The sequence below is a fragment of the Sinohyriopsis cumingii genome, chromosome 17, assembly GCF_028554795.1.
Source record: "Sinohyriopsis cumingii isolate HCF-2022 chromosome 17, ASM2855479v2, whole genome shotgun sequence".
NCBI lineage: Eukaryota > Metazoa > Mollusca > Bivalvia > Unionida > Unionidae > Sinohyriopsis > Sinohyriopsis cumingii.
Window position 1 is genome coordinate 97,602,062 of NC_142977.1, and position 12,968 is coordinate 97,615,029.

A 12,968-nucleotide genomic window follows, 5' to 3' on the forward strand; every position below is an offset into this window, starting at 1 on the left:
TCTGCCATCATGTTATAACGAATCACATTGTAATGGGTTTTATCTGTATTAATTTAAAAAATGCAGTACTGTCCAAATGAGTCCAACTATGTGTAGAATGTACATATAAAGGGATGTCAGTGAAAGAAAGAGGTTGTTTGGTCAGCTGACAGTCATTTAACTTTATTTATATTCAAGCTTTGCTGGAGTATGTGATAGTAATGCAGGCATTGTTTAAAATGATCAGAATTTAAATTTATATGGAAAACTATGGTGACAGTGGAATAAAATATATGTGCATTCTTTAGATATATTTAGATTTGTTCATAGAAACCAAACCATTTAAGTTTCACATTTTTGCATATATAATTTTTTGACTGTTCATTCCCACTCCCACTTGTTTCTTGTGATACAATTTATGGTTTAATGTTGACTCAGATATTCTTGCAGAGCCTTGAAACAGAAACATCTTTTGATGTGAAAATTGTGTGTTTCCTAAGCTATAATGTTCTTTATTTTGATTCATTAATGGTCTTATTTGAACCTTGGAAAAGTAAATTTCATTTCATATAAACCTTGAAAATGGCTTGGAAGTTTATCTTTAGAAAAGTGTGGGAACCATGTTTAATTTTCCAAACTGAAATAAGTGAATGTTTGTAAATGCATATAGCTTTGCTGTAAGAATGGCATCAAATAGACACTGGAATTTTGACAGCATAATAATTCTACAATAATCTTATAGCTTGGCCTTAAGAATGGCATCAAATAAACTCTGGAATTTTGACAATACAATAATCCTACAGCTCAGCTGTACGAATTGCATCAATTGGACACTTCCTTTTTGGGGATAATATAATCCAAAGTGAAACTGTACTTCAAGGTGTAAAACCTTTGACTTAAAAATAATATTGAATAGTATTGTGGGCATATAGTGTTAAACCTGAATGTTCTTTTGTCCATGCATCACACCTTGGTCAGGTTTGCATTTAGGTAACTTTGGGCATTTTGGTGGGTTATCAGTGTTTGGGCACTTTGATGGGTTATCAGTGTTTGGACACTTTGGTGGGTTATCACGGTTTGGGCATTTTGGTGGGTTATCAGTGTTTGGGCACTTTGGTGGGTTATCACAGTTTGGGCATTTTGGTGGGTTATCATTGTTTGGGCACTTTGGTGGGTTATCACGGTTTGAGCATTTTGGTGGGTATCAGTGTTTGGGCACTTTGATAGGTTATCAGTGTTTGGGCACTTTGGTGGGTTATCACAGTTTGGGCATTTTGGTGGGTTATCATTGTTTGGGCACTTTGGTGGGTTATCAGTGTTTGGGCACTTTGATATGTTATCAGTGTTTGGGCACTTTGGTGGGTTATCACAGTTTGGGCATTTTGGTGGGTTATCAGTGTTTGGGCACTTTGGTGGGTTATCACAGTTTGGGCATTTTGGTGGGTTATCAGTGTTTGGGCACTTTAATATGTTATCAGTGTTTGGGCACTTTGGTGGGTTATCACAGCTTGGGCATTTTGGTGGGTTATCAGTGTTTGGGCACTTTGGTAGGTTATCACGGTTTGGGCACTTTGGTGGGTTATCACTGTTTTGGCACTTTGGTGGTTATCAGTGTTTGGGTGCTTTGATGGGTTATCAGTGTATGGGCACTTTGGTGGGTTATCAGTGTTTTGGCACTTTGGTGGGTTATCAGTGTTTGGGCACTTTGGTGGGTTATCAGTGTCTGGGCACTTTGGTGGGTTATCACTGTCTGGGCACTTTGGTGGGTTATCACTGTCTGGGTGCTTTGATGGGTTATGTGTTTGGGCACTTTGGTAGAACATCATTGTTTCATGAACACATTTCTTTTATGCATGAGACGATATCATTACACCATCAGTGTCACAACAATGACTTAAAAATGATTTTTTTTTTCTCTGAGTTTAGGAAGAGTCAGAGTTGAGGAGTGATGGGACCAGATCCACCATCAAGCCAAGTCATCTGTCTGTAGCCCGCATCACTTGTATCAGGGGGTAATACTTGGCTCTCTTGACCTTTTAATTTTCATCACTATATATCTGCCCACCATTATGAGATGTTTATTGTTTTCATGTAAATGGTGCTTACCAGTAACACGTTTCTGTAAGGCATATTTTGTTTCATCTGTCCTTCTTTATATTGATATGACCATCCCATAAACCAGAAATTTCAATAAAGTTCAGTGACATATGAAGTGTTTTATGGATTCAAATAAAAATTATGTGCTTATGGCTCATGTTTTGCATTTCAAGTTTGCTTTTGCATCTTGAACTTAGGTAGGTGTGGGAATTTGTATTCTTTGAACATGTATCTAGTCAGTGTAATAGCTAAAGATAATAGCAGTTTTGTCTTCACTGAACTTGATGGTACACAATGATAGTTGCTCTTTCACCTGTCTTGAACAGAAAGTAAAACGAAGGAACGAGGAAGAGGAATTTTATTTATGGTTGAAACAATATTTATTTACGAAAAATGACAACGTAGAACTAGAGACATTGAGCATCAAACATAAGCTTATTTTCAAGCAGTGTCCTCATTACCATGATTTTATTGCTCAATGCATGTGATTAAAAAATACAAGGCAGAATGTCGGCATAAAATCCCAAAATCTTAAAACTATGCTGTCCAGTTTGGAATGCTGTAAAAATGTTTATTGATGTGATTAAGTGCCTACAAATAATTCTTAATTCTGCAGAACATATTTCAGAATTTGCTGAATTGCTGGTAATTTGGTTTCTCCCAATTAATTTAGGATACATGTTCATAAATGAATTGGCTGGAGGCAGACCTTTTTTCAGGATAAATTTATTGGAATTTTGGTGAATACTATAAGCTGCCATAGTCCTCTACAGAACACTTGTTAGGGTGTTCATTGAGAAGGACTTTGAACAGAATGTAACTTTTCATTTTGGCTTTAATTGTTGGAAGGAGAGACATGCATTTATAAACAGTTACCATGCTTTTTTCTGGTTGCAAAGAACAGTATAAAAAGTTACACAGTATATATAGAGTATTAGATTAGATTTGTAAAATACAATCATTATGGTGTATATTGTCAGGAGTTAAAAATATGACTGTTGCAAGGATGTATCAAGCTTTATTTATATTTGTTCATCCTGACATATTTGAACTTAGCAAACATGATATTGTAATGATAGAATTTACATTTTGGGCTGTGAGAATCAATAGGGTTTATATGTATATGATTTTAAAGTCATAGTATTCTATATAATTAAGTTTTTAAAAAAATATTTGTCTCATTTGCAAAAGCAAAATCAAGACACTCGGATCACTTTTCCAATCTTGTTGGGTACTACTCTCCACCATCAAAAGTAGGTCACTATAACTACTTTTTATGTTTCACCAATAACCCAATTGGTGAATTCATCTTGAAGGTCCACCTCACCATGAGCAAAGTGGGTCACAGTAACCTGATTGGTGAATTCATCTTGAAGGATCCAACAAGCCATGAGCAAAAGTAGGTCACAACAACCTACTTTCTTGTTCCATTAAGTTTCCTTGAATTTTGGATTTTGCCTTAGTTTTCTGCAGTATTCTTGTTAATTTTAGATATTGACTGGAGCTTGACTTGTGTACAGATTTGATAAGGTTAAAAATTGCACATGTCTTTATAATGATTAATTTATATGGGATTGATGCACACAATAAATGCTTGACAAAAAATTGTGTATCTCTGCATTTCATTTCATGAACTTTTCCATTGCTTCTTTTGCAGGGATGGAGAGCAGGCAGGTGTGCCTTTCCTGGATGATTATATTGCTACTCATGAACAGGTGAGTGGAATATATAGCAACAACTAAATGTTGCTAATGAGAAAAATTTCCAAGTTCTTTTTGTAATGACATCATTGTTTAACAAGTGGGATCAGCATGAATATGTGATAAGAATCAAATTTCCTCCATGAGATGCATCACCTGATTACATTTACATTTGGGGGAGGGGTGCCCAGGTAGCTGAGTGGTCTAAAGTGCTCACCTTTATCAGTCACTGCCATCTCACCTCTGTCCACATGGGTTCGCGTCTTGGACTCAACCAATGAGGGTATGTGAGAAATCTTGCCAGTAGTTTCCCTTGGGTCAGTGGTTTTTTCCAGGTTTTTTCCTGGTTATTCCACCACCAGTTATACTGGCTGCCATATATAGCCAATCATGTGCTGAAAAATGGCATTAAACTCACAACAGTAACGTTTACATTTGGATTTAACCTCCTCAACCCTCATTTTGATAAATGCAATTTATTATTCCTTTTTTGTTGTACAACCTCTTTTCATCATGAAATGTTATTCAGTGAGTTTCCTTATATCAGATTGTAGTTTTTTTTATATAAAAAAGGCAATGCAGATGGTATCAGTTTCATTTATAAATTTACAGTTCATTTTTTCTTATTTTCACTTTAGTTAATGATACAGTCACATCAGGTCTTAACACATTAACCCCTGGAGCTTTTTGTTGTTTTCACCAGAAATTAAAGTAGGGAACACATTTTGAAAGCTATTTCTAAATGCATCCGAAAACACCAAATCCCAGGTGATCTTTCAATAACATACTGCCTAGTTGTGTTAGAAACATCGTTTTTCATTAGCTTTTTGGCTTGTGCATGAGCAGAAGGGTAAAAGTTGGAGTTCTTTTTTGCTAAACGGACCCATTATTTTTGTATCAAGACCACTCTTTATTCCAAATGCCCATCTTATCCTACTTTTTTTGCAAAGGTTCATCTGTCTGTTTGCAGTTTATATTGGTTTGCCTTAGATCTGACCCAATAGTCTAAAATCTGGACACAAAATTGGATCCCGACCACAGGCCAATTTTGGATAGAAAAAAAATATATTCTAAAAATTGTGGTTTTTCCCTCTGTATTTTGTAGTGTAGTATCATTGTAGAGCTACATCTGTCTACCTTTCTATAATGCCACCTATTTTAGTGTATCATACATGACCATGACACTACAGAGCTCGGCAGTAGGCTGCTACCTCCTGCCACGTTAACTTGTCGCTAGGGGTTAATGTGTTAAGATAAAATTTAGCATAGATTATGGATTCTGGTTTCCTTGGGTATTATGAGAGCACCCCAGATTTGTAGGCTGGGCAAAATAGTATCTAGCCTGGTGGTTGGTGGTTGTAGATGAGTGTGGTCCTGCACAGAATCCTACTAATTTCCAATGCAACGATGTCCAGATGAATACACAGGATATAAGAATATATACATAAATAGTGAACCCATTACTAGACACTAAGAAGACAGAGTGAAACAGTAGTCAGGTCCCTTCATGGGGTACAGGAATATACACAGTGTTGGTAGTAATTAGAACCTTTGCTTGGGCACTTAAATATGCACCAGAATAAAACTGGCTAGGTTCATTCCAAGAAAAAAACACATTATGAATCTCATGCTTACAACAGAGTACCATTAGGTACACAAACTAAAGGAGTCTTTTTAAGAACCTTCCTGGAAACACTAGTGCAACCCTCCCTCAATATTATATGATTCTGAATATAACGCGGTACCACTATGAACCCCATAATCAAAATCATACCAGTGTATAACAATATGGGTTGAAAGGAAAATAAGGGGAAATTTAGTCTTATATTGTCATTTCCATTTCAAAACACCATTATTTAACATATTTTGGTATTGCCCGTCATACTGCAGTTCACTGTATTATGCTAGTCTCAATATATCATGGTTTGGTAAATATCACAGCTCAGTACATAACATGGTCAGCGTTTGTGGACCCTGACTACTGCATTATAATGAGGGAGATTCCGTAGACATTATAATGAGGGAGATTCTATAGACATTGGGTATCATGATCCGCAAACTCTTATACTGATTTAATTGTATTGGTTTATGATATTTTGTTCTGCTGCATCAATTTCTCGAATGTTTGACAGTATTGGGATGTATGTTTTTTTTATATATACTGTGCAGTTATCATACCATGTATCATCTTTTATACTCTTAGGTTGTGGACTATTTGACTCAGTACTCAGGGATTCAACATGGGGACCTAAACCCAGTCATCTCGAGCAAACACCTTACCACACTCAAGTCAACATATATCAAACTGCGTTACCTGATCGATGCTGGTGTCATATTCGTAGGACATGGTCTGAAGAAAGATTTCAGAGTGATCAATATACGGGTAATTATACGTGTTTCACAGTTTTGATGTTGGGAATAAGGACCCATGTTATTAATGGGAATAAGGGCCCATGTTGTTCTTGGGAATAAGGACCAATGTTCTTGGGAGTAAGGACCCATGTTTTTGGAATAAGGACCTATGTTGTTCATGGGAGTAAGGACCCATGTTCTTAGGAATAAGGACCTATGTTGTTCATGGGAGTAAGGACCCATGTTGTTCTTGGGAATAAGGACCTAAGTTGTTCATGGGATAAGGACCCAAGTTCATGGGAGTAAGGACATATGTTCATCTGAATAAGAACCTATGTTGTTCATGGGAAGATGGACCTACATTGATGGAAATAAGGACACGTGATATTCCTGAGGATAAAGACCTATATTGAAATGAGGCAATGCCATAATATTGCATACAAATTTTTTTTAGAGATATTATAATTTGTTGTCTTTAGCCAAGAAGTAAAATAAAATGAAATGATTGAAGGAGCACTGATAAAATAAAATTTAAATGGCTAAATTGAACCAACAACCACATCTACATTATAGGGGCTCCTATGTTCTGAGGGGGCTTATAGTGGGGAAAAACTGTATAGACCAGATTCTTGTACATGTAATTTCTGACTCCAGAAATGAAATCCATGACTGCTGATATGCAGACTCTAGAGTGCTTGTTACTGTATAATCTAGACCTGTGGGAGATATGTAAAATATTTTTATTCGTTCAGTCTAACAATTATTTCTGCATATTTTCATTGAAAAGTCAGTGTTACTACATCAGGTTTAGGATATCACAAAATCAATGCCAGCAATTAGGATAATGTTTCTAAATTGGTTTGGGGGATAACTGGACAGCTATGTTGTACTGGTTACTGCATCAGGTTTTGAAGATCACAAAATCAGTGCGTGGAAATAGGGTAATGTTAATATATCTTTTTGGGAATTAACAATTTAGTATTGTTTCTAGTGAAATTCCATTAAAAAGCACAAGCAAGAAATACATTTTGTATTCTAGCAGCAGTTCTGTTTGCAATGATATGTTTCTAAATACAAAAGATAAACAATTTAGATTGTCTTGAACTAGACATAACTGTTTGATTTTCAGCATTGACTTTAATCTCCATTCTCTACATTATAAGGAAATTCATTCAGTTTTCTGGACATCTTTTTCATTATCTGTGAGAATAACATTGTCAGCATAAAGAATTACAAGTACCTTTAAGCTAAACATAAATGTGTTTCCAGATTTTCACACTTCACACTGCTACATGGTCTTTTGCTACCAAATATTCTTCTAAATTATTAAGATATAACAATAATAAGATAGGTGGGAAATTTTTACAATGCTTTTCTCCACTGTAGTATGCACGCAACTAAGAATTTTTTTAATTTATAATTACACAAGACCTAATTATACCATACATTTATTTACTCATTCATCAGTTTACTGTTAACATTATTTAGAGACCACTCTGGTGACTTCAGTGGTTAGAGCGTCCACCTCCGATGTGGGAGGTTGTGGGTTTGAAGTTGGTTTTGGTTTTGGTTTTCTTTTGGGGCGACCGCTTCGGTGGCCTGAGTGGTTAGAACGTCCCCCCCCTTGGATGTGGGAGGTTAAGGGTTCGAATCCCAGATAAGTCATACCAAAGACATATAAAAATGGTACTAACAGCTGCCTCTCTTGGCGCAAAGTATTAAGAGGTTTGTGTTAGGACTGGTCGGCATGGTGTCAGAATAATGTGACTGGGTGGGACATGATGCTGCATGTCTGTGGTATGATGCCCCAGTGCTAGACATCGCTATAAACTGTCACATTGTAGACATGATAGCAATATGACTGAAAAATTGTTTAGGCTATGTTAAAAATACAAATCACATACACACACATCATTTAGAACCAGTTTTTTTTCCAATGCCCTGCCCTCAGCACAGTGTCAAATTTCATGCTTGAACCATTTCTACATGTGCATGTGGAGAATAAATATTGACAGTGGGGATATGTCTTTTGAAAGGTTTTTGTCTCGCCTGCAAAACATTGCCAATACTACATATGTAATCAGCAGTACATTATATTTGTGGATTAAATTCAAAATTGACTGCAAATATGAAATTGTTTATCATGCATGATTATACGTCAGTGTAATTAATGACTTCATAATTGAACATATAATTAACTTCCCAAGTCATTTCAAAATTATGGCAGGACCATGAAAAATTTAATCAGTGACATGTACTAAATGTATTTTGGTTCCACTTTAACTCAACTTTTGTTTTTCGCTTTTCCTCTCAGGTTCCCAAAGACCAGATTATAGACACAGTAGAACTGTTCTATATTCCTCGACAAAGAATGATCTCTCTCAAATTTCTGGCCTGGTATTTTCTCAGTAAGTACAGCTGTACCTTAAGATATTATCTAGTATAGTATAACTTGGAATTTATATTTTTAACTCATTAACCCCTGGAGTTTTTTGTCATTTTCTCCTGAAATGTGAGTAGGAAACACATTTTGGGGGCTATTTCTGAATACATCCTTATACATCGACTTCCCGTTAACCTAATGAATAGTTGTGTTAAAAATATTCTTTTTCATTGGCTATTTCATCCACACATGAGCAGAAGGGTAAAATTTGGAGTTTTTGTTTTTTTCTTAACGGATCCATCATTTTCGTATCGTGACCACTCTTTATTCTAAAGGCCCATCTTATCCTACTTTTGGCAAAGGTTCACCTGACTGTGCAGTTCAGACTGTTCTGCCTTAGATCTGAGGCCAAAAAGTCTAAAATCCTGATACAAACTTGGATTCCGACCACAGGCGAATTTTGGGTGAAAAAAAATCGGGTCCAAAAAAATTAGGTTTTTCCTCTGTATTTTATAGTTGCAACTAGAATGTCCAGATCATTTGGTATCATTGTAGACCTACGTCTGTCTACCTTTCTATAATACCACCAACTATAGTGTATCATCCATGACCTTAATGATACAGAGCTCAGCAGTAGACTACTATCTCCTGACACGTAAATGCGGTGCCAGGAGAAAACGAGTTAAAGAGTGTTTAAATAAATTTTCCAGCATAAAAGAATTACGGTAAAAGTTATTCCTTGAATGCATATACCATGCTATCATAACACAGAATTTGAGTTCATGAACTCAACTTGAATACATTTACCATGCCATCACATGATCACACTACAGAATTTGAGTTCATAAACTCATCCAGTATGTACTTACCATGCTATCACAATACAGAATTTGAGTTCATAAACTCCACTTGAATGCATATACTATGCTATCACAATACCAAACTCGAGTTCATAAAATCATCTTGAATGCATATACTTGAGTTAATCTTTTTTGACAAATTTGTTAACAAAATGCTTGAAAAGCATTCTTCTAAGTCTTATGCCTAATTTTATGGCCAATTTAATGTACATTTAATAATTCTCAATTTGCATGAGAAATAAGAATGTAAAGAATGATATTAATATAGTTTGTTCCAGAACTGAAAAAAAATTGTAGGTTGAAAAATGGTGTTGTAAAGAACGGGGTTGCAAATAGCCATATCTGTTTCTTTATTGAAGAAATTTAAATATGTATTATTATTACAGGCACACACATATCAATTTATTAATTTGTGTGACAAATATTCATGTGACCAAGTACTTACAATCATTGTCGAGTAAGGCTACTAAACAATTTTCTGCACTTTTCCAGTCCACTAAAATAACAATGTCCACTGTTTGGGCATGGTTATTTAAGTTGAAAAGGAAACTGTAGTCTGACTCTGCAGTGACTGATTCTGATTAAGTTTATGATTTCTGGAAATGTGAATATTTAATGCAGAAATTAATAAATACGCAACCAGCCTCCCTTAATGATGTTTTAATTTCTCATGCATAAGTGACCATTTCTATTGTAAATCTACTTTGGACATTTGAGTCTGCATTTTTATTTCCCTGTACACTATAGTGGAAACAAATTCAGTTATGTTTTATGCTGAAGATTTTATCTCTTATATTTTCTCTTATTGATCTAATCATGTGCCTTTAATAGGTCACGAAGCTATTTAAACCTGGTATGGTTTTGTGTCGGCCAGCAGATTGTATTAATTGGGAACATTCTATTTAGTAAACTTGGGAAATGCTTGATCCATTCTCAAGTCAACTATGATCTTTCATCTTTATTTTCTTGGGTCTTGTTTTTGCTCCCTATGGGCAGCATGAACAGAACTTTATGTGCCAGAAAAAAAAAAAAAAAAAAAAACTCGGCAAAATGGTGTAGCCTAGGATAAACCCTAGTGTTCTTTGTGCTTTCAGAGTTGAACATACAGTCAGCAACCCATGACTCTGTAGAAGATGCAAGAACTGCCCTGCATCTGTATTTTAAATACCAGGAAATGTCCCAAGAAGGTATGGACAAAGTGCGAGCCACTATAAATGAAATGTATGAGTTTGGACGGAAGAATCAGTGGAAGATATCAGAAATTGAGGAGGACAATGTGGAAGATACCATCGCAGTCTTGTGAATCATATAGAATTATTCACCCTCCTGCTCCTATGCCATTGGCTGTTGATAATACCTGGAAAATAAATGTAAAATCCTGCCATTTTTTTAATCTGGTTTTACGGCTGCTGTTTTTATCAGTGTTTGTAGTATGATGCACAGAACTCGTTGAAGTAGGGTTCTTCATAATTTGCTGATGTCATCAGTTTTTAATTTGTCTCATGCTTTTACAGAAATAAAACAATTCTCAACATGTCTTTGAGCTTGTATCTATTTTGTTTATGCTGTTCTTTATTGTCCTATTTCAGGGCTGTTCCATTAAATATACTAGGTACCCAAGGAAGGCATTTTAAAAACATTTCATTATGCAAAAAGTTCCTTTGAAGAAAAAAAGTTCTAAGCTGCATCTATGAAAAACTACTTTATATTGATTTTGCCCTCACTGGGTCCCCAAGTATGTTTTAGATGAACATTCTTAGTAATTTGTCTGACATCCATCATCCATTTGTTGATTAGCTCAAAACGTAATGGCTTTATATATATTTATAGATTTTGATCAAACTTATTTCATGTGCTTCCTGAATTGGTTGCAAAATAGGTTTCTGTGACCTTAGCTCCAAATTTTCTGACAGCTCAAGAAGCATTTAACAGGCAACCCAAATATCATTTGCTGATATATTTTGATCAAACTTAGCATGTGAATGCATCACAGAAAATATGATAAGCTCAGTAAACAAGTTACTGGATCCAGTAGCTTTGTTTTATAGATTATGACTTGATTTTGCTTTAATGATTATGCATTTTGATAAACTTAATGATCCATAACCCACAACAATAACTTAGATTTGATTAATAAGAAGCTTATATGATTATGTAATAATATGGATTGTCTGGCTTGTAAATAAGATAAGTGATTACTGACATATTTTGATCAGACCTTGATTTGAGGCATTCCTGACAATACCATATTTCATGGAATTTATTGTACACTTTAATTTTTTCATATATTTTCTAACTATAACAAATAATTAAATTTATCAAGTTTTTTCATTCACAAAACTTTGTATTTTTCAGAAAATCCTTTAAAGTGCATTCATAAAAGTTCTACTAAGAAGATTTTTACATTTGCAAACAAGTTTTAAAATATTGCCATTGTTTTTTTAAACAAAAATGATCATGTACAGTGAGGGTGGTTTTTGTTGGTCAGTTTTATTTTTAACCTCATCTTGTGATGCATTTAAATTGGAAAGATTCCCTTTGCAAATGACTGAAAATATGCCAAGGTACAATTTAGATACATTCAGTGACCAAAGTATTGTTTTTATAAGTGTATAATTTACATGGTAGTTATCACTGGGCAAGTTCTTCGGTGTGATTTCAATTAATGAAACAGGAGATTAAAAAATAATAGAAAAAATAATAGAATCACTATTTATAATTGTGCAGAAAGGTTACTGCTCATTCATTCTTTTATTTATTTTTTAACCACTTATTTTAATGCTTTTTACTTGAATCCAGAAGAGAAGTTCATGTTTCAAACAGCTTTGAAAAAATGTTGATGGATGGTATAGATACATCCAACTACCCATGTATTTTTATGTATTTTTCTGAGTATTTGATATAATCCAGAATAAAAAACATCACTACTTGCTTTAATTAAAACTTACTTAATATTTTTTAACTTCCCATAAATTTGCAATTGAGGAATCAATTAATGAAACATACGATTATGAGATCAAAGAGTTACTATTTTATGATTGTGCAAAAGATCACTGATCATTTCATTTTTTTAGTACTTTTTATCCACTTATTTTGATGTTTTTTATTTGAATCAAGAAGAGAAGTTCACATTTCAAACAGCTTTGAAAATATAGCAATGTACAATATGGATATGTCAAATTATGAATATGCTGTTTGTTGAGTATATGTTTGATATAATCCAAGATGGAAAATGACTGTTTGTTGCCTCAGTTAAAGCTGGCCTCACCTATTTGTTAACTTTGTGCATCTCATTGATCAAAGGTGATCCAAGTAATAAAGAAATAATCACCATTTATAATTTACAGAAAAGCCTGTAATCATCTCTTGCTCTAGCAGTAATTCTTCTGTTAATTGAGAATCTACTCGCATTCATGAATCTGCCCATAATTTTCAATGTTATTGGTGAGAAATTATAATGATTGAAGAATAAAATCTCCTACTGTCATTAGAATGTCTACTGCTGTTTATTAAAAACTGGACAATAGTCTCTGCAATACATATTCTTAAATATTATCTTTAATGAATACTTGTTATTAAGTCCATCACAGTATGAAA

The 12,968-nt window shown here is 34.5% G+C and overlaps 1 protein-coding gene across 2 annotated transcripts in view; it reads left to right on the top strand.

The window, feature by feature from the left end:
- Positions 1–10,909, top strand: part of LOC149779505 (PAN2-PAN3 deadenylation complex catalytic subunit PAN2-like) — a 141,814-nt gene extending 130,905 nt beyond the window's left edge. For both annotated transcript variants that reach the window (XM_089940204.1, XM_089940205.1), the window contains exons 25-29: positions 1,906–1,991; positions 3,734–3,791; positions 5,980–6,159; positions 8,443–8,536; positions 10,466–10,909. In XM_089940204.1, coding sequence (XP_089796330.1) covers positions 1,906–1,991; positions 3,734–3,791; positions 5,980–6,159; positions 8,443–8,536; positions 10,466–10,674 — 627 coding nt within the window. In that variant the 3' untranslated portion in view covers positions 10,675–10,909. The remainder of the gene's footprint in view (positions 1–1,905; positions 1,992–3,733; positions 3,792–5,979; positions 6,160–8,442; positions 8,537–10,465) is intronic.
- The last annotated feature ends 2,059 nt before the right edge of the window (positions 10,910–12,968 follow it).